Here is a 22,942-nt window from a genome sequence, read left to right on the forward strand (position 1 = left end):
ATCCGCAAGCATTTGGAGGGTCCCAGAGCACGTGTCTCGTCCATTGTGTGTCTCAAAACTGTTCACAGAGCGTTTCCCCTCCCCCACCCCATCCCTTCCACCAGGATCCTTAAAACCAGGTTAGGTCGCTGCGCATAAATAGGGCCCATGAAACCAGACTGTGAAATAAGACGAAAAGATTAAAAAGCAACTTGCTACATGGGAGAGAGAAAAGGGTCACTGCGTGTTCAGGGCTGGGGTAAGAGATGGGGGCACAGAGCTCCTTGGCACCCAGCGAGACGTCTAAAAAAGCCTCCCCAGAAGCCACGGGAAGCAGCTCCTCTAAACTTGGAAGTGAACCTTTTTCGAATGAAAACACGTCCGGATAAGGTAAAGCAAATGCAGACGCCGGCTGTGGTGTTATGGTGACCTCTGGTGGTTCCAAACTAGAGTGACGCTCTGAACAATTAATTCCTGGCATGATGAGCTGCAAGTGTTTGGAGCTTAACTAAGTTCACGTGCACTGTTCTCAGTGTTATTCCTTCAGCTCGGTCTTAGAGGACATTCCGTCCCATCTACTTCTGTAATGGCGGAGTTTTTGCAAAAAGTTTGCGTTGCTCTGGTGAGCAGAAAAGAAGACAAAAAAGACAGAACAAAATATAAAATATGAGAAAAAACGATCGTCTTGCTTGGGTAATTATTCATTTCTCTGCAAGAGAGAATATAGGATTTAGATGGAAGTACGAGTTTAAGCCCTTAAGTTTTTGGAGTAAAAATCATTCCAGGATTTCGAACGGTTTACCTTTGATTATAGTGATACCTACGTATACGTCATCTAAATATTGTGAGCGATGACTGGTTCCTATACTTCTCTAACCCGGTTAAAAGTTCTTGCCATAGGACAGATTTTCTGGTAAGAAATGGAACAGAGTCACTGAAGAACCGTGAGACCTCGTGAGGGCGGACACGTGCTATGCCGGGCCCAGGCTTAACTAACACCACACCAAAGCAGAAATATCATTCTGTTTAAGTACAAAAGATGACCCACGAGGGCAAAGAGCACATTACAGTTCACCGATGGGACAGACTCCGCGGCCAGCCAACTCCTGAAATATCCAGACGCCCTTAAAACTTCGAATTATCCCAAGTCAACGAAGTGTAACTAGTCCCACATCTAAGCTCAGGCACAGGGACCTTCCGGCCGAAGCAGCTCAAAGGCCAGCGGTGGTGACGAGGGTCACTGGCTCCTGCAGGAGCGCCCCTGGCCGGGGGTGCGGCAGCTGCTCTGAGTCACAGGACAGTCCGGTTTGCCTGCCGGGGTCCTGTACTCAGCTGTCACAGGCTCCCCGGTTTTTCTCACGAAATCCGCCTCAGTCAGGTTGGGATTCTGGAAGGACATGCACAGGAGTTAAGTTCCTGTGGCTTTAAAACCTAGGTGTTCAGCATCATGTTTTTCTGGGACTGACGGGGGAGGGGGCTGTCTTGTTTCGATGCCTTCATGGACCCACCTGCAAAAGCATCGCCTCTGCTGAGCTGCCGTCTGCCACCTGCTGGCGGGAGCCTGCGCCCAGGTGCAGTGACCCGGGCTTCTGGGGCCATGTGAGGCCCTCACCACTGGCCGCCGTCCACTGCTCGACGGAGACGGGCCTCTTCCTGAACACGCCTGAAGAACTGTAATCTCACACCAGCGCCCCTGGGGGAAATGGCCGAGCCCAGATCTGGGCAAAAAGCGTCTAAAACACTCGTGGAATGAACTTGTCTTCGCAGAAAGCAGGGAAGTGGCAGAGGACCACCAGAGTTACATCGAAAGGATGCGCCGACTATGTTTAAATGCAGAAGTTAATAGCAATACTTTTTATTTTTTAAAAAACACCTTATTGATCACTTCTGAAGGATGCAAAGGAACCAACTCATTATTTGAAAAACTGGTACATGGAATTAGCTAAGCGCTTATCCTGCTTTCTTATATGAATTGCGAACTAAGATAATCGATAGTTCGCATCGAAAAGTTTCTTTTATAGAAGTAGTCCAGCTAATAAATGAAGAAGAAATGATAAACAAAATAATAATAATCATTTTGTTATTCCATATAAAACTGGATCTAGCTGGCGATCATAAATGGCTGCTGACATTTAAAAAAAGCAGGGAAGAGACAAACACTACACACATCCTGACGGAAAATATGCAATACTGCTGTGAAATGTGCTTGCAAAACGGAAAAAAAAAATCTAACATAAAAGCGCTCCAGCCCCCAGATGCAACCAATTTACGGGAATTATAGGAGACAGAGAACAAGCTAAATGACACCTCGGGATGCAATCAGCAAATCCCCAAAATGGAAAGCTCTTGAGAACCACTTTCTTAAACAAAAAGCAGAGTGAGTGGCCGGGGAGGTGTACCTGGGCAGAAGTGAAGAGCCGTATAAACCAAATGCCAGGTCTCCTCGTTCAAACAAATCCGAGTTAAAAATTAACAGAAATTATGTTGAGAAAACTTGAAGATGACAATATATTTAATATTAAGAAATAACTTTAAGCATTGCAATAGAGTTGTGATTGTATTCTAAAAGGATCTTTGTCTTTTAGAGACAGTCATGGAAACATTTATGGGCAAAATAATATGGAATCATGGATTTACTTGACAAGGATTCGGGGCACAGAGGAAGTGAACGAACAAGGTTCTAGAGCAGGGGTTGGCAAACCATGGCCCAGAGGCCGGCAAACCATGGCCAGAGGCCACATCTGGCCCACCGCCTGGTTTTGTAAATAAAGTTTTATTGGAACACAGTTACGTTCATTTGCTTACGTGTGATCTATGGTTTCTTTCTCTACAATGGCCAAATTGTGTGGTCGCAGCAGAGACTGTACGGCCCACGAGGCCCGAAGTGCTTGGCGTCCGGCCCTGGGCAGAGAGCTTGCTGACCCTGGCAAAGCCCACAGACTGGCTGGAAGCCGGGGGATGGGGTCCCTGGGGGTTAACTCTGGTATTGTTTCCTTTTGTATCTGTTTGAAATGTACCATCATAAAGGTTTACAAGTTTAAAACAAACAAATGAAACAGTGCTGATAGCTTTAGTTTGTTTTACAAGCACCTGTGTTGCCTAATTAGCTTCCCGGATTCTTCAAACTGCCTGTTCAGGATTGATCTATTCATATAACTTAACTTTTTTAAATGCCCCCTCTTTCTTCACATTTATAGTCCTAAAGAAATTTAGAACAAATGTGATTTACACTTGAAAGCTCAGGAGCTCAGATGGCTGGACGGGTATTTACAAAACATTCAGGGGTTCACCTTCCAGGGACATAGGCGGGGAGGGCCAGGGGAGCCTGTCCCCCACCCCCACCTCTGCCCGCCTGCCCCTCCCCATCGCCGTGGCCTCCGGGTTGGTGGGCTGTGGAGCTGATTCACTGCTGCCGTAAGCACAGGGCTGAGCACGCGGTGTGCAAAGTCACTGGAACCGGAGGAAGCTGGTCACGGAGGAAACTGTGACTATCAGCTGACGCTTCCTGATTAACTCCCGGGAGCTGCCGGCAGTTTCCAGACCAGAGCAAGTGGTCAGAGGCTGGGGACACAGCGCGTCAGTCTGAGCCCCGCGGCCCGTGCCCCGTGATGGAGAGTGACGAGCTGTCTTTCAACGTGGACCACGGGTACTTGGAAGGCCTGGTGCGGGGCTGCAAGGCCGGCCTCCTGAGCCAGCAGGACTACGCCAACCTGGTCCAGTGCGAGACCCTGGAAGGTAAGGCCGCCCTGCTGCCCGATAAACAGGAAACACGGGGAGCATGGTTGGGGGGCTGCGGTTCCCCGTCCCCCGCCCCCGCCCCCACCTGAGGGCCAGGGGCTGCTTCCTACTCCCCGGGCCCAGACGCCAGGGGCCCACGAACTGGGGTGCGAAACACAGTTACACCTCCACGTTCAGTGTTCTCTGCGTGAAACCGAGCACCTCCTGTCATTACGAATGCAGGCACGAGGTCACCGTCACCGTGGCTGGCACTTGGTCACCAACAGAAAGTCAGTATTTTCACATTGCTGTACAGCTCTTGTAGACGCTTAGAAATTTCACTGATGTTTCCCTGTCTCGTCAGCCTGGATATCGCACTCACCCTTTAATCCTGATAGTGATGTCTTGATAAAGGACAGCATTACATATTTAAAATATACATACTTATAAATATTAATTGGAGAAAGATGTCACCAGATCACCTAGGGATCTATGGCCAAAAAAAAAAAAAAATGCTAAGAACCTCGGACCAGAGAATTTTATTCTATCCCCAGTTTATCTATAGGTGTGAGAGTTTATTTGAGGTTTGTCTTTAACCAAAGCCTAACTTAAAAAATACCCACTGAGGGAGGGGCATGGGGCGAGGCCAGCCCTGGGTGCAAAGCTCCCGACTTTGACCTCTGCCAGGTCTAGGTAGGTGACCTGAGCCTCAGAGTCCTCCCTTGTGAAATGCAGTGATAACACCTGCTTTGCTGAGTTTTTGAAGAAACAGATCAGGAAGCGCTTGAGGGAATGCATTAGAACTGCAAAGCGCTCTGCAAATGAACATTATCTTTTTTTTTTAAACCACTAATCGCTGAGGTATGAGCGACATACAAAAAGCTGTACATATTTTATACAACTTGGTGAGTTTAGAGCGGAGCATACACCGTGAAACCACCACGGTCTATGCCATAAACCTGTCCGTGACCTCCGTCTGGGGTTTTCTGCTCCAGCACCTGGAAGGTGACCTGGCACCTGGTCCCTCTTCACTCCCCACGGAAAGCAGAAGCCACCTGCCTGACAGAAACCCTGGCATCCCCTGCCCCCCAAAACAAACTAAAAATAACCTTTTATTCACTGATAGTGTCCTGCCCTGGTTCCACCCATTTTCCTGCAAAACCCTTCCATTTGGCTCAAGCCCTTGGGGCACCCCTCTGCCCGCTGGACGGCAGGCCGCCCGGTGGGGTCCCCACCCTTGACCCCCCCCATGAGGTATCCACTCCTGACCCCATCCCTGTGAGGTCCCCACTCCTGACCCCCCCCGTGAGGTCGCCATCCCTGAACCCCTTGAGGTCCCCACTCCTGACCCCTCCGTGAGGTCCCCACTCCTGACCCCTCCGTGAGGTCCCCACTCCTGACCCCTCCGTGAGGTCCCCACTCCTGACCCCTCCGTGAGGTCCCCACTCCTGACCCCTCCGTGAGGTCCCCACTCCTGACCCCTCCGTGAGGTCCCCACTCCTGACCCCTCCGTGAGGTCCCCACTCCTGACCCCTCCGTGAGGTCCCCACTCCTGACCCCTCCGTGAGGTCCCCACTCCTGACCCCTCCGTGAGGTCCCCACTCCTGACCCCTCCGTGAGGTCCCCACTCCTGACCCCTCCGTGAGGTCCCCACTCCTGACCCCTCCGTGAGGTCCCCACTCCTGACCCCTCCGTGAGGTCCCCACTCCTGACCCCTCCGTGAGGTCCCCACTCCTGACCCCTCCGTGAGGTCCCCACTCCTGACCCCTCCGTGAGGTCCCCACTCCTGACCCCTCCGTGAGGTCCCCACTCCTGACCCCTCCATGAAGTCCCCCCTCCTGACCCCCTCCCTGTGAGGTCCCCACTCCTGAACCCCCCTTTCCAGTTCCCCTTCCTGCTGCGTCCGGTTCGGGCAGCCTCCACTTTGTGCTCTGCTGTACCCACAGCGGACGTAACCCAGCAGAGCGTCTGTGACGTTGCACGGGTGTGTCACCCCGGGTGAGGACATCTGTCCCCTCATCTACCCGGTCCCCGAATGACCTGTTAGGGGCTTAACTCATGAGTGAGCATCGGCCCCATCTCCTCCTCTCCTGGAAGCTTCACACTGCAGGTGCGTGAGCTCGCGGAGCTGTGCGTTAGCTAGGTGGGAGGGGTCACCACGCTGTACCCTTTAAATACCTCACAATTCTGCCTCGATAAAGCTGAAGTTAGAAGAAAAGAACTCTCATGAAATAAAAAAGGGCAGAAACTTCGCCTCGCGCTTTCCCTCCCGGCCCCCGAGCCTCGGGCTCGGTTTTGCACGTTGTAAGATCTGGAGACACACGGAAGCTGTGTCTGCAGGTTGGGGGCCAAGTCCCAGCCCTTCCGCTCACGCCTGGTGCTTCCTCATCTGAAGCTCACGGACGCGTGGCTGGCCTGACGCCATTTTCAGGACGGTCGGAGGTCTCTGAAGATGCTCCCTAAACTAAAGCTTAGGAAATCCCAGGAAATGCCGAGGGCCCCAGAGGGCAGCGTGTGTACCAGGGACTGGAATTCGTGTGCCCCTTCCTGCACCCCTGAAACTCCCGAACCCCTGAAACACCTGTCCCCTTGGTTAAGGTGAACGGTGTTCGGTTGGTGGGTCTGTGCTTGACCCTCTTCTCCTTCCGAGAACAGCAGTTTGTTTTGGAAATGTCCGTCTTGGTGCTCGAGGAGGAGGAGCCGCTGCTCTGGCGAGGTGCCCTGAACTCCCCAGTGAAGGGCCCTGTGACCACGGGTTTTAATCACAGGCTGAATCTGTTAATACTTGAAGCTCATCCAGGTGATGGAAATTGTATTAGGGAATGTGGAGAACATGATAAACAGGCATTATTCGCCCTCTAAACAGCATCTAGTGGAGAGGCTATCATAAGTAAGTAAAAACAGTTAAAATGCAAAAACAGTTTAAACCTACAGATAGAAGACAGATTTGAAGGTGAACCGAATGTGGAGAGCAGGTTGGGAAAATGCCGAGGGGAGGAGAGGCCAGATGACAAGGCGTTCTAGGCCCACAGGGTAAACAGCTTAGGAAAAGTTACCGATAAGAAAAATAGAAGCGGATGGGTGGGGAGCGCCCCAGTGTGGCTGCAAAGCTGGACTACCTGGAGATAAGGCTGGAATGTAGGCGGGGAAAAATGTTGAAGGATCGCGAAGGTCCAAGTGTGGAGCTTCCAGATACTGAGTGAGGACAAATGACGTGTCTGACCTTCAAACAATGCGCACGGGAAAACAGGAACGACTTACTTCTCCGAGGCTCTGTTTCTCCGCCTGTGAAATGGGGATGGCTGTGAAGGTTAAGAGATAATGCATATCAAAACCTTTCCTCCCGTCGTAAGACATTCTACAAATACCTTGAGTCGTTTTTAATCGGCCCGAAACTTTCCTCCGTGGCTCCAAGCTGCTTATGGGATCATTACAAGGTCAAAATGATTTCTAGGAAAGATTGAACTTGGGGCAGGGAACGTATGAGGAGAAATGAGGCTTCGGACGTCCAGTAACCCAGGCGTCAGCTGCTCGCTCTGAACCAGGGGCGTGAGGGGTGGACGTCGGGGGGACATCGAGGAAAACGCAGGCCATGCGGAGCGAAAAAGCACCAAACAGGACTTGACACTTCATCACTACGAGAACGGCGGTAAATCAGCAGAAACGGAGGAAGAAGTATGGTTTTATAGATATCGATATATTCATTAAAATCGGGGTCATCGTAAGACGCGGTGGGTGGTTCCAGCACGTTGCTTGAGAAAATTCTGGTGTAGAGACTAAAATCCAAAGTCCTTAGCACGCCGAACCCAATTATTTTAGAAGCAAAGGGCGTGAGCGAGAAAAGGGCGCAGCATCACACAGGGGCTTCTGTGGGCCGGCGCTTCCCCGCGCCTTGCGCGTCCCACAGGGACCCACGGCACAGGTGCTGTACGCACCTCGTGCCCAGACGGCGGAGCTCAGAGAGGCCAGGGAACGTCGGACCCGGCGCCGGCGGAGCTGCGCGGAGCCGAAGGTGCTTCTTGGCACAAGTATCCGAGGGGTGAAAGTTCCCTTTTATAGAGAGCCCCAAACAGAAGCTGCCAGAAAGGAGCAAAAACAAACGAAAAACGCGTCATTTTCTAAAGCGGATCTGCCCAGCAAACTAATAGAGGAGGTCACCACGACGTCCCAGTCCCTCGTCCTGCCCCGCGCGCTCCCGGGGCCTCCTCGGAGCCGGGGAGGCTCCGTGCCCGAGGTCGCTCGGGTTGAGCTGCAGAAAGCCGTCCCTGGCTGAGCCGGGAAGCCGCTGGTCCCAACTCGTTCGACCACGAGTTCTCGCCCCTCACGTCCCCGTGTGGGGAAGCGGGTCGGGGGGCGACTGAACCCATTTCGAGAGCCATCGAACCGTTACTGGCAGTCAGCCGTCCTTCGGCTCTGAACGCAAGAGTCTCTTGCTCATTGCGGTTTGGGGACACGAAGGTCCCACTCCTCACACTCGTCTGCGTCACTGGCGACATTTAATCTCAGAGTCCCTCCAGCGGCTGAAAGGTTTGGCAGTTCTTTTGCTGAAAAGAAACATGTCACACGAGCAAAACGTCATGGCTGTGAAGGAAATACCATCGGTGACCCTACTGTGGGCAAATATTCCCCAGCGCTCAGAACGCAAACTGTCAAATCGTATAAAAGTCTGAACTGCCAAAATGAAAAGGCGAACAAGACATGGCACAAAAGAAAAAGGTGTGATTTTTCAGAATGAAGTTAAAAAGGCAACTGAGCAAGTGAATCTTGGGGTGGGCGGGGCAGACGGCTCCGCCCCCCGCCCCCCGCGCCTCTCTGCCCGGCCGGGGGGCGGGGCCTGTGCTGGGTCTCGACACCCGAGAACCCCGAGCGCCTCCTTCGAATCCGCCTCGCCCCAGCCCCCAGAGCCCACGGCCCACGGCCCACAGCGGCTCCCTGTCGTCCTCCAGGATGTCCCTCCGCCCCCGCCCTGGGACACCCCCGCTTGCTGCCCTGGCTCCATTTCCCACCCCGCTTCCTCTCCCCCTAATGCTTCAGGACGCGGAGCTGCCGTGAGCCCTGGCGCACGCCGCACCCGAGCGGCCCCCTCCCACACGGCCCCTCGAGGCTCATCTCAGGCTCAGTGTCCTCCGTGCTTCGGTAACTTTCCCCGGCCTCGTCCGCAGTCTCTCTGTCCTGTATGTGAAGGTCCTGATCCTTATCACTGAACCTGGCTCCTGGTCAACCTGTTTGTGGTGAGGAGTACATCTGATCCGCCTTCGGGTCTCCTGTGGTGACAGCACACAGTAGGTACTTAATAAATGTTTGAATGAAAACTCCACAAGCTCCAGGCTGCTACGTTGGCTCCAGCTGTGTGCTAGATGGCGCCAAAGACATTCTCGATATCCCAATGCTTAATAATAACACGTAAGCATTCAGTTGTCACAACAAGATACAGAGAAAAGCCATAAGCAAGCTGGTGTGGCTGCCTCTTCGGAGTTAACATACTTAAGGCTTTATAACATCGTGTGACAGGTGCAGTGCCGGAACTATTATCAATTTGAGGTTCAGATGAGCGAGATTGAATAGTTCTTCCCAACAGAATTAGGCTTTACGGAACAACTGACGGCCTGGTTTACGTGATTGGCAATGAAATAAGATTTTAAGTGGCTTTGGGGTCAGATAAACCTGACTTTGAATCCGTTTATCAGAGTGATTTTGACAACGCTGAGCATCACTGTTCTTGTCTGTCAACAGGGATGATTGTCTGTCTTGTCTCAGGATTACATGCCATAAGCGTTACATGCGATAACATATGCTGGGTACAGTGCCTGGTAGGTCAGAAGCCCTCAGCCGCCCGTTACTGTGACTTTAATGCTGAAGGATACATTGTGAAGAGCGAATCTGGAAAGGGGCAGGGGAACTGGAGGGAAGGATGGGGTCGCGGTTGACCAAAGGACACGGCTGGACAGCCATGGTCTGCTCAGGGCGCAGCAACGACAAACGAAGTCGGAATTCGGTTCGATTACCTGGCAACCAAATACACTGTCCCTTAAAGAATGCTGACGTGGTCACGTGGAAGGGACACTGGATTTTAAGAGCAGGGAGACCCATGTCCCAGCTGGAGCTCCACCACCACTCAGCCCCGGAGACTCAAGGCCCTCGCCTGTGATAGGGGGACTGAGGGCCGCCCGCCCCGCCTCCCGCTCCACAGTCCGCATTACTAATAAACGTCGCTTCCTGCCACGCTGGGGTGGATCCTTCTCAACGGGTTCCGAGCGAGCATTTCCAATCGCTGCCCTGGCTCGGGTAAAACCCGCTGCCGTCCCTGCCCTGGGGGTGGTTAACGGTCCTTCGGATGTGCTAACCTATTCCAGATTTCTTAGGTGATTGAAAGGCTTTGTGTTGGGCTGGGACGTCTGTACTAACATTGAATTCTTTATTGCTTGAGAGATGGCGCTCAAGTCTCAACCACATGCAGTCCTCACGTTAGGGTTTAGCAGGGGAATGCTGGTTAGACGTGAAAGGCGGCATAAATCCTGCGATGCCGCAGAGGTTATTCGTGCATGTTCCAGGTTTCACCCGACCGGCGGTTCCGTTTCATTTCAGATCTGAAGATTCATCTCCAGACCACTGATTACGGCAACTTCTTGGCTAATGAAACGAATCCTCTCACTGTTTCCAAGATCGACACGGAGATGAGGAAGAAGCTGTGCAGGGAATTCGAGTATTTCCGGAATCACTCCCTGGAGCCCCTGAGCACCTTCCTCACCTACACCACGTGAGTGGCGCCCGGCAGCGCATGAGTCCCATGCGGTCGCCCACGGCACTGCAGTCCGAGGCGGGGTGTCGCCCCCCACTCATCTGCTGCCGCCGTTGCCCCGTTTTCACATTTAGAACTTTGGTTTGTCGGGAACGCGTTTTGGTGTCAGGAAGGAGATGTTTTCCCCAGTGGCCGCGCAGGGATTTCTGTGCCGTGTCTGTAATAAGCAGGTGAAGAAGCAGCAGCGAGGTGACCAGGCCCAGGGCGCGGGGCAGGACGTGGTCGCAGGTGTGCCCGGGGCGTGTGCGCAGCGCCGGGCTCCCTGTTCGTGCCCTCAGGCCCCCTGCCAGGCTGCGGGTCAGGACTTTACTGATAGACAAGACACAGGTGCCAACGTCTGCTAAGAATCCACGGTTATAACAGCGAGTCAGGGACAAATACGAGATATGAACTTGGGTCTGACTCAGTCCAAAGCCCAAGCGCTTCCTTTGAGAGGGTTCTGGAAAGCCTCCCAGAAGGGCTGACGTCACTGCCATGCCTGGAGCGGGCAGAGTCGGTGGCCAGAGACGGCTGGGCCTCTGGGCTGAAGCCTGTGGGTGGGAAGCGGGCCATGTGTCGGATGAGTAACGGTCAGTTCCAGCTGGAGTCGGGGTGCCGAACGGGAAGCGGGGACAAGGGGAAGGGAAGTTAGAGAGGTAAGTTCCAGGCAGAGTGGGGAAAGTCCCCAGTGGCAGACTAGGGAAGTCGGGCTTTATCCCATCAGAGTATTTTCGTGTGTGTGTGTGTGTAGATATCGTCAAGACCCTTCCTTAAAAATAAAAATCTTAAGCAGAAACCCAAGACGTACGAAGCAGAAGGGAGGCCAGGTCCGCTCAGAGGTCGCGGGGAGAGCGCTTGGGCTCAGGACCTGTCAGACGCGAGTTCCCATCTCGCCTCCGGGCCGCCTGGGGCGCCTCCGGCAGAGAGGTCCGGCGGGGGCGATAGTGGACACAGTCAGGGTCCCTGAGCTGCGGGGCAAGGTGGCCCTAGCTGCATGGGAGCAGAAACGGCGCTCGAATGGCACGCGGCATTGGCGGCACGTCACCGGGCGCGGGGGCGCTGCCGCGTGCTCCCCGCGCATTCGCATGCGGCCCCCACTGACCAGCCTCCCTCGGTTCTTGTCCCCACCTGGAGGAGGAGGAAAGGGAAAGTTAAGTGCGGGGACTTGCCCGGGTCACGGTCTGGCAAGCGGAGGCACCGTGATTGGAAACAAACGTGAGCCGCAGGCTGTGTGAAATCAGCCTCTCAGACCGCAGGTGAATTCAGGACACCTGAGCCCTGGTGCCGGGGTGATGACAGACAGCAGCCCCCTCCTCACTGAGTCAGGAAGCTGCCGGTTCGCATTGTGGGGGCGAGAGGCCTGTCTCCTGGCGGGAGTGCGCCCCGAACGTCTGGGGAAGCGCTCGGGCTCCGTTGACTCTGAGGCTCTGGGTGGGTGGCCCCTCGTAAGTGGTGACTCCCCGACGTATTGCTGCCTAATTATGGAATCTCAAACCCAGGAGGAGCTGCCTTAGTGGTAACGGAGCGAGATCCTTAGTTCTCGACAGCTACCACATGATCAAGGTAAAGTGCACCCCATTTCTAAAAAAAAAAAAATTAACATTCCAAATACTTCTAGTCACTCGCGATGTCTGTTTGGAACCCGTATGAGGACACAGGGGGTCACAACGCCGTGGGTACGATGTCAGCACAAAGCTGGGAGTGGAAACGTGGTTTTGGTGGTGCTGGTGTTAGGCCAGTGATGGTGGTGGTGGGGCGTTTGCCTTTATCCTTGATCTCCCTCCCTCCCTCTCTCTCTCTCTCTCTCCCTCTCTCTCTCTCCTGTAAACTCTGCATTATTTCTTTTCATATTCCTACCTAGAATCAATAGTACGTAAGGGGTGCCGAATATTTGTTGAATCAATCATAATCCTGTATTTAGCAGCACCTTACAGAGAGCTAGAAAAATACTTCCGACCGATTCAGAATTTTATATTACATAGAGCACTTGAATATTGGTTATTTATTGGCCAGTATGGTAGGAGTAAAAACCAGAAACGAATCCAGCAGAGAGCAGAACCAACGTCACTGCCGTTGGGTGGCCGGGCCACAGGACATCGGCAAAACTGGTGTCAGGGGTTGGGGGTGATAATGGGTGAGCCAGAGTTTAGGACCGAAAGCAAAAACCTTTCCTGGGCTTTTCGGTTACTTTCTGGTTAGGCATCGATCAACCACCAGGGGGCACGACTGAGCCCCGTAACCCCGTCTCTGAGCCCTGCTCCTTCCCCATCCGTTGCTGAGGCAGAGGTCTGAGGCTGGTCCTGTAGTCGGGGGCAGAACCCGCCCTGCTGTGGATCCAGATGCCCCCGCCCTCATTTTATCTTACGGTATCTAGTGTATTTTTTATTATTTAATTGGAAAGAAGCACGTGTGTTTAAAATAAAAGTCATTGGAATTTATTTAGGGCTCACTGCAGCCAGCACTGTTACAATCGCTTTACCCGTGTGAAATCCATTTACTACTCCCCCACCAGGGGCACCAATACTACTGGCATTTCGGAAATAAGGAAACAGACAAAGACGACGTCCTTCAGAACCTGAGGGCTACCATTAAACCTCTCGACCTTCGGAAACCTCAAACGAGGACACGGGGCAATGCCAGGGTTACAGATGCGGGACAGGAGGGCGACAGGCTTGACGCTGTTGGGGCTGCACGCTGACGGTGGCCGTGCTGGTCTTCCCACATGACCGGGCCACTCGGCTCCCCGACTTGCCCAGCTGCACGGACGACCCCTCATCTTCCCAGAGCGAGAGGTGAACTTGGAAAGGATTCTACGCACTAAAACGACAGGTGGAAATACACAGACGTGGAAATCTCGGGCCAGAGGGGCCTGGAAAGTTCTCTGTGGTCTCACAGGAGGAAAGGAATACAGAATATTTTAAATAAATAAGTATTGAATATTTACGAGTAAAATTAATAGATGTAACATTTTCACTTATTTTTAAATGCCTCGAATTCTGAATCCTTGATGACGGGCTTCGTCGCAGGTTTACATAGCGTCTGAAGGAGAACGAGGCTCGCTCGGTCTGTCTCTCAGCCTCGCAGGCGCGTTCTGATAAAGCCAGCCGTGCGCGCCAAACCGTGCACCCCAAACCGTGCACCCCAAACCGTGCACCCCAAACCGTGCACCCCGCCCGCCGTGGGACAGCCGCTGTGTAGGGGTTTCACGAAGCCATGCCTAGCTGTGGTTACATCGAATATGGGTTTTCCAACCCTGACACCGCGGACTGGCGGATAGTTCCCTCGCTCACCCCAGTAAAGGGACTGGGCCACCTCCTCAGGGGAGGCGCTGGCCGGGCACGTTTGTCCCCGGGGGGCTGCGTCCCGCTCCCCGGAGGGGACAGGGTGGGAGGGCGTCCCGGCCACCAAGCCTTCTCCTCACGCAGGTGCGGCTACATGATCGACAACGTGATCCTGCTGATGAACGGGGCGCTGCAGAAGAAGGCCGTGAAGGACATGCTGGGGAAGTGCCACCCGCTCGGCCGGTTCACGGAGATGGAGGCCGTCAACATCGCCGAGACCGCGTCGGACCTGTTCCAGGCGGTGCTGGTGGAGACGCCGCTCGGTACGTCGCCCGCCCCGGGCGCTGTCGTGGCCGATCACGACTTTCCCCGGCCGGCAGCGTCAGGCTGTCCGGGACAGGAAGGAGCCACCCAGCCCAGCCCACTCATTCCTCAGACCGGACAGACGCACCGCCTGCCGGGGCCACGGAGAACCGTCTGCGGCTGAGAAGGAGCTGAGGCTCCGCCGCCCCCTCCCCCCCCACCCCTGGCCTCCGCACCAGACCACGGCAAATAAGTGACCCAACTTGCCGTCCTTCAAAATATTATTTTTAGAGCTGGGTTTTACGTGACTCCTTCCTTAGCCTGTCATTTTAAACTTCCGTCTCATTAAGGCTTCATATCGGGAGCGTTTTGTTCCGGGAAGTTCAGGAACCCCATTTTCTCGAGGTGCTCGGGGCTGTCTGTGGGGTGACCAGAAGCACTGAGACAATGAATGTCGATTTCGTCATGATCTGGCACTGACAACAGCCGTAGCGTTCGCAAGGCCAATGGGACAATTCCGTACGCAGTACCGTCAGGAGATCTGAGTAGTAGCAAGGCACTATAGATCATTTGTCAAAATAGTTGCCGTTTAGGACAGACGTTTGTTTTAAAAAAAACAACTGTCACCTTCGAGCGTCTGATGCTGAGGGTGCAGGTCACAGAGGGAAACGATGGGTCTGCCGTCACACACCCGTGGGCGCGAAGCTGGGCTCTGCCTGGTCCCAACAGAGTGACTCGGGGCCATTCCTCATCTTAGAGTTTTGGAAACTAAGTAAGACACAGTTTAAGTACAGCTCAGGGCTTAGCACATAGTAAGGTCGCAGATGGTAAGTATCACCACGAGGTATCGTGGGGGCTTCAGACAGCGAGCCTTAGCGAGAACGGTTCCAAGGCGTCGTGAGGACCGAGTAGGTTACAGTATGTCCTGTGTTTCATGTGGGGCTCGTGCATAGTTAATGCTTCACAGTCACCCCCATTGTCTTCATCGCCACTAGGCTGGCACGTCTGGGGGTTGAAACTCCAGGGTCCACGCCGGTGTGGAGGGGGTGGTGCGTCCGGGAGACAATGTCTGCGGTTTCTGATGAATTTATTTTGTATGATAATTTCTGTTTTCAGCTCCATTCTTTCAAGACTGCATGTCCGAAAATACTCTGGATGAACTGAATGTTGAGATCCTGCGCAACAAGCTGTACAAGGTAACTATTTCTCCAGACACAATGTTCTTCTTTGTTGTAACATACATCACAACCAGAGTTCTTTATTAGAAGTGACTTTGCCCATTCGCCAACTTCTGCGATTACGAAGCGATGCGTATTTGGAACGTGCATGCGTGTCAGCTTCGCCCCGCCAGCAAGACAGTTGAGAGGAGGCAATACCCCATTCTTCTCTGTATCCCCCACTCTTTGCTTGGAACATGAAAGGTCGATTGGATGGGTGGATAGCGGAATGAGGCTAAGCATATCATTTTTAAAGCTGCCGGCATTCACGGCAAACCTCCTGTTATGTGGCGTCCGCCTCTGCCCTCCATCCTGTCCCTAAATCTCACAGTTAATCTGTCCACACAGCTTTAATCTACTGACAGTGGACAGCATGACGAGACGGCCACCTGTGGACTACATCCTATGTACCACTTTGCATAACCTGGCCACTGACTGCGTGAACTATGCCGCCTGTAATGTGGCTGAGCAAAATCTGCTTTCACCCATGTGGCCACAGAGCAACTGAATAAACCTGTGCTGCCATGCCACATAGCCCACGCGTTATGCTGAAGCATACGGTCCCCTCCAAAGCGCGGCATTCAGGCGATTCTCCTGGTCTTAGAGAGACTTAGGGGCTTAGAGGAGGCACCCCTAACGTACAGCTAACAGAAGGCGCCGTTCTAAGCGATCGTAGGCATTAACTCGCTTCAGCTGCCCCGCAAAGCTACATCGTCTCCATTCCTCGGTGGGAAGACAGAGGCGTGGAGAGGTACGGTTTCTCGTACCCGTGTCGAGATGTCGAGATGCGGGCACAGGCAGTGCGACCGCAGCACAGACCCTGCCTCCTTATGGCACCTCCGCACCCGCAGCCACCCCGAAGGTGCCTCCCGAGCCCTCAGACGTGAAATGTCGCCACAGGCCAAATCGAGAGCCACCTGTTTAGCTCATAAGAGTGTGGCACTCTTGTTAGAGGAGCAAGAATTAGCCATGTGACATCGTCCGAGAATCAGGCAAAAAAGTGCTCGTAAGTGATTATAAGGCACGGTGAGGGCGACTCTGCTCCTGCATGGAGTTCTCCTTCCAGCTCGTGCGACGTGCTTCGATGTGAAAACCTGTTCCACATTTATTATGAAACATCTCCCTACGGGAGAAGTGATTCGGTTTCCATCACTGTTTAAGAAGCCATGAAAAGCTGATCTAGAAATGTTCATCAAAAGCAGAATATATTCACTTTATTGTTTTGTGATCTATCTTCTTTTTAAGTCTTACCTCGAGGCATTCTATAAATTCTGCAAGAACTATGGTGATGTCACAGCAGAAATTATGTGTCCCATTCTCGAGGTAAGAGTTTTCGAATTTTTTCATGCCAGATAATGTGCTGATACACGTTTCCTTTATAGAATCTCACTTATCCTTCGTCTTAGATGCTCCTTTATCTAAAGTCAGCAATATATTTTAGTGTATGCATGCCATTCGATGTCTTCACTTAAAAGTGGCATTTCCCCAGTTTTCTACGTAAAAGTGTTATTTTGAAATTAGAAAAGAATAATGTTTACGAAAGTTTGGGTCATGATTCATTTTGCTGTTGTATGAACAAAGGCCACAGTTAGTTAAAAATTTAGTAAGCTACAGCAGTGTGGACTATAGGCACTCATAACCATCACCCAGATTATCTTCGGTGAGGGAGCATTGGGCGTGGGGACTCCGCAGCCCGGCAGGGGAGTCTGCGGTGGGTGTGGGCCTCGCCCCTCCCACAAATGCTAATACACAGGCGGCCCATGCCTTCCACGTGCTCCTGCTGGGTAGGAAGACTCCTAGATAGTCACTGTTGGCATGCTCAGTGAATTATCTGGGCTTGGAAAAGCCCTTGCTTTGCCTTGTGATACCAAGTTTTGTCCAAAGAATATCTTTAATCATCAGATTATCTGTTACTCTGACTTTGTTGGTAGGTAGATGCTTCCGTAGTTCGGTGACTTCTGATTTAAGAAAGCCTGATAATAAGAACTACCCTTTAGATTAAAAAGAAGGAAAAAAAAAAAAACCCTGAATAACTTCATCTGCATATATGTTAACCTAATGTTCTGAAATATCTGATCATTAACATTTTACAGTTAGAGACCTTTTGTTATCCTCTGTCGAAACTCTTAAAGCCAGAGCAGTCCTCGACGTAAAAAGCTCATCACCAGAGAGCTCCAGAAAACATTTTTTTGTCCTTACTGATATAACACGAAACGTGGGCATTGACGAGTAACATTCTTTTCATGGCACGCTAAATGTCAGAAAGTGAGTGAGCCTCCTTCAGACACGCTGATCACATGACGTAAGTGACCCGGTGACCCCAGAAAGCTCTCTCCCTCTCTTCACATAAATTTCACAACCGGCCACCGTATAAGAAGCCACATCAACTATAGCTCAAAAGTGTGGTTTCCGCACGCATGATTCTTCTGGTTTAGAAAGGGTTCGTATCCTCTATCCTGACAAAACGTACGAAATCTGAGTTACGTCGGAGCTGACAGAAGGTACACGAGGGCACCGTTCGTAGCCGACATTTGTTATGGGCCGGATATTATCCTCAGGGATTTCTATGCACGAATTCACTTGGGCTTCGAAATAGCACAGCGAGGTGGGTAGCTGAATATCTGCTTTTCAGAAGGGGCAGCGGAGGCACAGAGGAGGCTGGTGACTTGCCTGACGTCTCACAGTTAGTCAGTGGTCGTGTCGAGATTTGAACCCAGGCAGCCTGGCTCTGGTTCCTGCAGGTTTATCCGCAGCGTTACATCCCCTCTGTATGAAATTCACCAGTCACGACTCTTACAGAAAAGCAAGTGCTAAGTCAAAAGCAAGATCACACTGCTCGTGCTGTAAAGAATCAAAACTGAATAGGGACGATTCCTGGTACCGTAACGAGTCAGCACGGTGTCATAAGGAGGCTTGTCGCTCGCTGGGAGGGTCTGACCGAACCACACTGCACACTCAGTGCTCTGTCTGTCCCTACGGCCTTGATACTGTCACGTTAGGTGGTTGTCGAGCTGCATTAAAAATAAAAACCCATTTAACTATCTTTACGCATTTATGTGGGAACACCCCGTGACGTTTCTACTGGTCTGATCGGACGAGATGTGTCAGATTTAGATAAATATATCGGGTCGTGTCATGACTTCCCCCTTCGTTTGTGCCACGAGCGAGCACTTAGAGTTTGTAGAGCTCTCTCTGCGTGTTCTCACGTCACCTCGTTCGACAGGAGACGTCAAAAGACTCGGTGTGGCGGAGGAGAGCATTAACCTGGGCTTGCAGGCAAGAACGGGACCTAGTTACAGGACCGTCACTTCACATAAAAAGAAGCTGCCTCGCTCGCGTTCGAGGCACACGCATGCCCTTGACCCCCGCCCCCCGGCCCCTGGTTAAGGAAACGGGGAATAATAAGCACGAAGTCCTTCCCATCTCCCGTCCTGCACGGGCAGAGGAGGCTGGTCTTAATTCCAGACCTGCCATCGTCCCCCACTGTCACCGACCCGCCCCCGGCTCCCACTAGGCATGAACCCACGGGAATGCAGGACCCAGCCGAGCCCGGCTGACGGCGATGTTGCATAAGTCAACAGTATAGGGTCCTATTTTGCAACAAAAGCTGTGGCTTTATAATGAACGAGTGTGCAGGGAGGAGTGGAGAAAGGGGCCTCTGATGTCACGGTGCCAGCGGACGCCAGCCCTGTGCCGACACCACGGGGCTTCGGGGAAGCGAATCCCGCCCCACGTGCTCGCCTCCAGATGCCGTGTCAAATGTCTGCTGAGGAGTGGCCGAGGGCAGCGTGCTAATTTTACAATTCAAAGTTATAGCTCTCTTCCCCGAGAGGACACACGCGTGCACGGCCTCTTAGACTCGAAGAACGGGGCGAGGTGGACATGCGGTCGGGACATCGAAGAAAGACAGGGGACAAAGGAGCCCCTGCCCCACTAGGGGAGACACAGAAGCGCTCCTTAGGAAGGACCGCGTCTGCCGGGGTCCACAAGCGCAGGCGGGATTTCGGCGTGGGGCGCCAGGGCCCGGGGTGCGCTCCTCATAGGCGAAGGGAAGGCGTGAGCAGGCAAGACGCTGGGAGCGCGTGGTCCGTCCAGCCCGGTCCAGCCCGGTCTCGCCTCGACACGGCCTGTGACACTCCTCCCACCCCGCCGTGTCTGCGCCCTGGCCGCTCTCTGTGGGGCCACAGCGCTGCCCGCCCGGCTTCTCCCCGCAAAAGCCCTAACCCCGTAGGACCAGGGAGCACCAACGCTCATCTGGAACAGGGGACCCCTGGGTGCTCCTCCCACCTGATCTTTATTTTAAGGTTTCTTTTGCCATTTTTCCTCTTATCCGTGTGAGGTCGGACATTCCTGACAGGACTGGCTCTTTTCGGTGGCCAGAGGCCACTGCCTTTGTCCCCAGACAGGCCACTCCCCGTCTCTGGCTCCCCCAGAATTTCCATGAGAGCAGCGGGAAGGTCTGAAGGAACTGAGCCCTGCCCCTCACAGGAAACACCTGTTCTGACAGAAAGGCTCCAGTAAAATCTCTGGCAAGTCTGGATTTGTTATCAGTTAGTCAGAGAACATCCTAGATTTTCTTTCTGCCTCCGTGTGCGGATAAATAACCTTGGAATCTTGTTAAAATGCAGATTCCGGTTCAGTGGGTCTGGACTGTGGCCCGAGACTGCATTTCTAACGCGCTTACGGGTGACGTCAAAGCTACTGGTCCGTGGAACACACCCGGGGTTGGAACCCGGTGGAGAATGCTGGAGAATGTTTCACGCGGCAGAATCGTAGGGTGTTCCGCAGCCTTCGCAATCGGTTCAGATCCTCCCGTGTGTCGGGCACGGGGGGTACAAAAACGCACAGCGAACAAGAGGCGCGATCCGCACAGATTTTAGGGTGCCGTAGGGGAAAGCCACGCTGGAAGGTAGTGTGGCCAAACCCCTCGTCTCAGACAGGAAACGGAGTCCCCGACGGGAAGGGGCCTTGCCCCCGGCCACGGGATTCTTAGCCACAGAGTTAGACTGACTGATAGCTAACCTAGGACTTTAAAAAAGAAAGAGGAAGGAAGGAGGGAGGGAAGGAGGGAGGGAGGGAGGAAGGAGGGAGGGAGGGAAGGAAGGAAGGAAGGAAGGAAGGAAAACTGTGCACGAAATTTCACTGTGTAAAGACTCACACTGACACCAACTGCTGGAAGGGGACATCAGCATGTGTGACAGGCGCCTTTCATTCCCAACACCCTGTCAGACGCTGCCACTTACATCACTTTGTCCTGCCCCGGAGTAGACCCCAATGAGTAGGTGCCGCTCCCATTCTCAAGGAGGAGACACTTGAGAGTCTGGTGGCCTACGAGATAGATGCAGGAGTCGTCACAGAGTGCCTGGGACTGAAGGTTGGCAGCGGCTCAGGGTCACGGGCTGTCGTCATGGCTGCGTGAGCCTCTCCTAGCTAACGACGTCGCTCCCTCCCAGAGAGACCGAGGGAGGGCTCCGCAGGCCCGTGTCACGATCAGACACGGACCCGGAGGGAAAGGGCACGCTGCGGGGACGACCTGGCCTCTCGGGGTCACTGCGGGGACGACCTGGTCTCTCGGGGTCTGGCTTCCACTGACTCTCTGTCTTGCACTTCAGTTCGAGGCTGACAGACGTGCCTTCACCATCACGCTGAATTCCTTCGGCACCGAGCTGAGCAAAGACGACCGGGAGACCCTCTACCCGACCTGTGGCAAGCTGCACCCCGAGGGGCTGCGCCTGCTGGCCCAGGCGGAGGACTTCGAGCAGATGAAGAGGGTGGCGGACCATTACGGAGTGCGTGGGGGCGCGGGGTCCCCAAGCCTCGCGGCGTCTTGCCGGCGCGTGTCCTTTACGAGTCACACATTTACACTCTGCCCAAGATTTACCTAAACACACGCCCTTCTGGACAGCGTTTGTTTTTTTTGTTTGTTTTTTTTTAAATAGACGCAGAATTTCTATATGGTTGGGAAAACATCTTCATGTTTACAAGAAATAAGGATTTGTTGGGAAATAGTGTCCCGTCTTCTCTGCAGGTGTACAAGCCTTTGTTCGACGCGGTGGGTGACGGCAGCGGGGGCAAGTCGCTGGAGGACGTGTTTTACGAGCACGAGGTACGATGCACGGGGAGCACCGCCCGCGTACACGTTCCCTCACTCTGGGCGTCAGCGCGCTCTGTGCCTCGGAGGGCCCTGTGGTCCACGTCCGGTGGCGGCTCGTGGCTGTGCCCCGTGCTGACCCGCGTGCGCGGCGGCACTCTGGAGAGAAGGCAGCCTCTCGTGGAGGGACGACGCCGGGTGTCCCCACGACCTCGTGAACGGCCCTCGTGATGCCGCCCTGTCCTGGTCTGACATTCCATCCGCTCACTAGCGTCTGTGACAGAAGGAAGTAAAGACAGGCGTGGCGGCCCGTGCGTCGGGTGAGTTAGGGTGCCGCCCGACCACCGCGAAGGAGGCCGCTACGGGAGCCGCCGTCGGCGGGAGGACCGGGCGTCCACCCTGAGCCCGGGGCCTCCGCTCCCCGGCCGCTCTGCGTGACGTGCTCAGGGTGGCATGAGGGACTGGGTCCCTCTCCACCTTCTTTGGAAACGAAAAGAACGCAGGGATCGTTCCGTTTCAGACCCGACCCCAGTAAAAAAAAAAAAGTTTTTGAAAAATTTTCTTCCTTTACTTCTCTACCTTCTGCAGAAAACACAGACACACGCACGTGCGCCCGAGACCCTTGCGATGCCGCGCGGACTCAGGGGTGGCGGGTGGTCGCGCAATCCGGTTTGGGACGCCTGCCCCGGCGTCCGCCTGCGCGGCACGCACCACCCAGGCCCACGGCCCACGCCGCTTCCCGTCCTTCCGCAGGTGAGGATGAACGTGCTGGCTTTCAACAGACAGTTCCACTGCGGCGTGTTCTACGCGTACACGAAGCTGAAGGAGCAGGAAGCGAGGAACGTCGTGTGGATCGCGGAATGCATCTCGCAGAGACACCGGACGAAAATTAACAGCTACGTTCCCATTCTGTAACCCGGGCCGGGGGGCCGGGGTGGGGGGGCTCCCGGCGCGGAAAATCGCCCACGCCGAGAAGAGGTAGTTGAGGGAAACCCGGGGCCGCGTCGCGTGGCCCCACGTCGCACAGAAGCCGCGTGGCGAAGCGCCCTTTGCCCCCTGCAGCCTTCGATCTCGTCCGCTCATTGTCGCCAGCCCTTCGATGCGCGTTTTAATTAGCCGCTCGGTGCTCTTCCTATGCTTATGTTTTGTTGCGTTAAGAATCAAATCTAATAAAAGCGTTTTTGCTGCTTTTCCTGCTTCTCAGGAAGCGGCACCGAGCGTCTGTTGTACTGTCTGACTGTCCTTTCCCTCCGTGGGGCCACAAAACTCCGGGGCTGTTCGCGGCCCACACGGACCACGTGTGCTGGGAAATACTGTCTTTTTTCCAAACACACTCTGATCCGGTCGGCTCGGGAGAGCGGCGGAGTTTTGAGTCACCTCCCTGGGCATAAGTAGTGGTGAATTTGTTACCAAGGCCACGCTAATAACTTATCGCTCACACAGCTTTCTTCAAACCAAGGATGTGTCTCTCTGTCTCTCACACACATTCCTTCGTGCTTTGCCTGAGAAGACGAGCCCACTAACTGGACTTCACGCATTCAGCAGCATAAAGCACAGGGCGGCGTGCAGCGTGTGG

At 53.8% G+C, this 22,942-nt stretch overlaps 1 protein-coding gene across 1 annotated transcript; it reads left to right on the top strand.

The window, feature by feature from the left end:
• The first annotated feature begins 3,569 nt into the window (after positions 1–3,569).
• ATP6V0D2 (ATPase H+ transporting V0 subunit d2) lies at positions 3,570–22,942 on the top strand. Its single transcript, XM_006924058.3, has 8 exons — positions 3,570–3,714; positions 10,282–10,453; positions 13,900–14,078; positions 15,175–15,254; positions 16,521–16,598; positions 20,888–21,064; positions 21,304–21,381; positions 22,120–22,942. The coding sequence occupies exons 1-8, from the start codon at positions 3,588–3,590 to the stop codon at positions 22,279–22,281; spliced, it is 1,053 nt and encodes a 350-aa protein (XP_006924120.1). The 5' UTR covers positions 3,570–3,587; the 3' UTR covers positions 22,282–22,942.

This window comes from Pteropus alecto, unplaced genomic scaffold (genome assembly GCF_000325575.1).
Source record: "Pteropus alecto unplaced genomic scaffold, ASM32557v1 scaffold87, whole genome shotgun sequence".
Lineage (NCBI taxonomy): Eukaryota > Metazoa > Chordata > Mammalia > Chiroptera > Pteropodidae > Pteropus > Pteropus alecto.

Coding starts and splice junctions, on each gene's coding strand:
- ATP6V0D2 (XM_006924058.3), top strand. CDS start 3,588: ATGGAGAGTGACGAGCTGTCTTTCAACGTGGACCACGGGTACTTGGAA. Junction 10,454..13,899: donor ACCTTCCTCACCTACACCAC/GTGAGTGGCGCC, acceptor CTCCTCACGCAG/GTGCGGCTACATGATCGACA. Junction 14,079..15,174: donor GCTGGTGGAGACGCCGCTCG/GTACGTCGCCCG, acceptor TTCTGTTTTCAG/CTCCATTCTTTCAAGACTGC.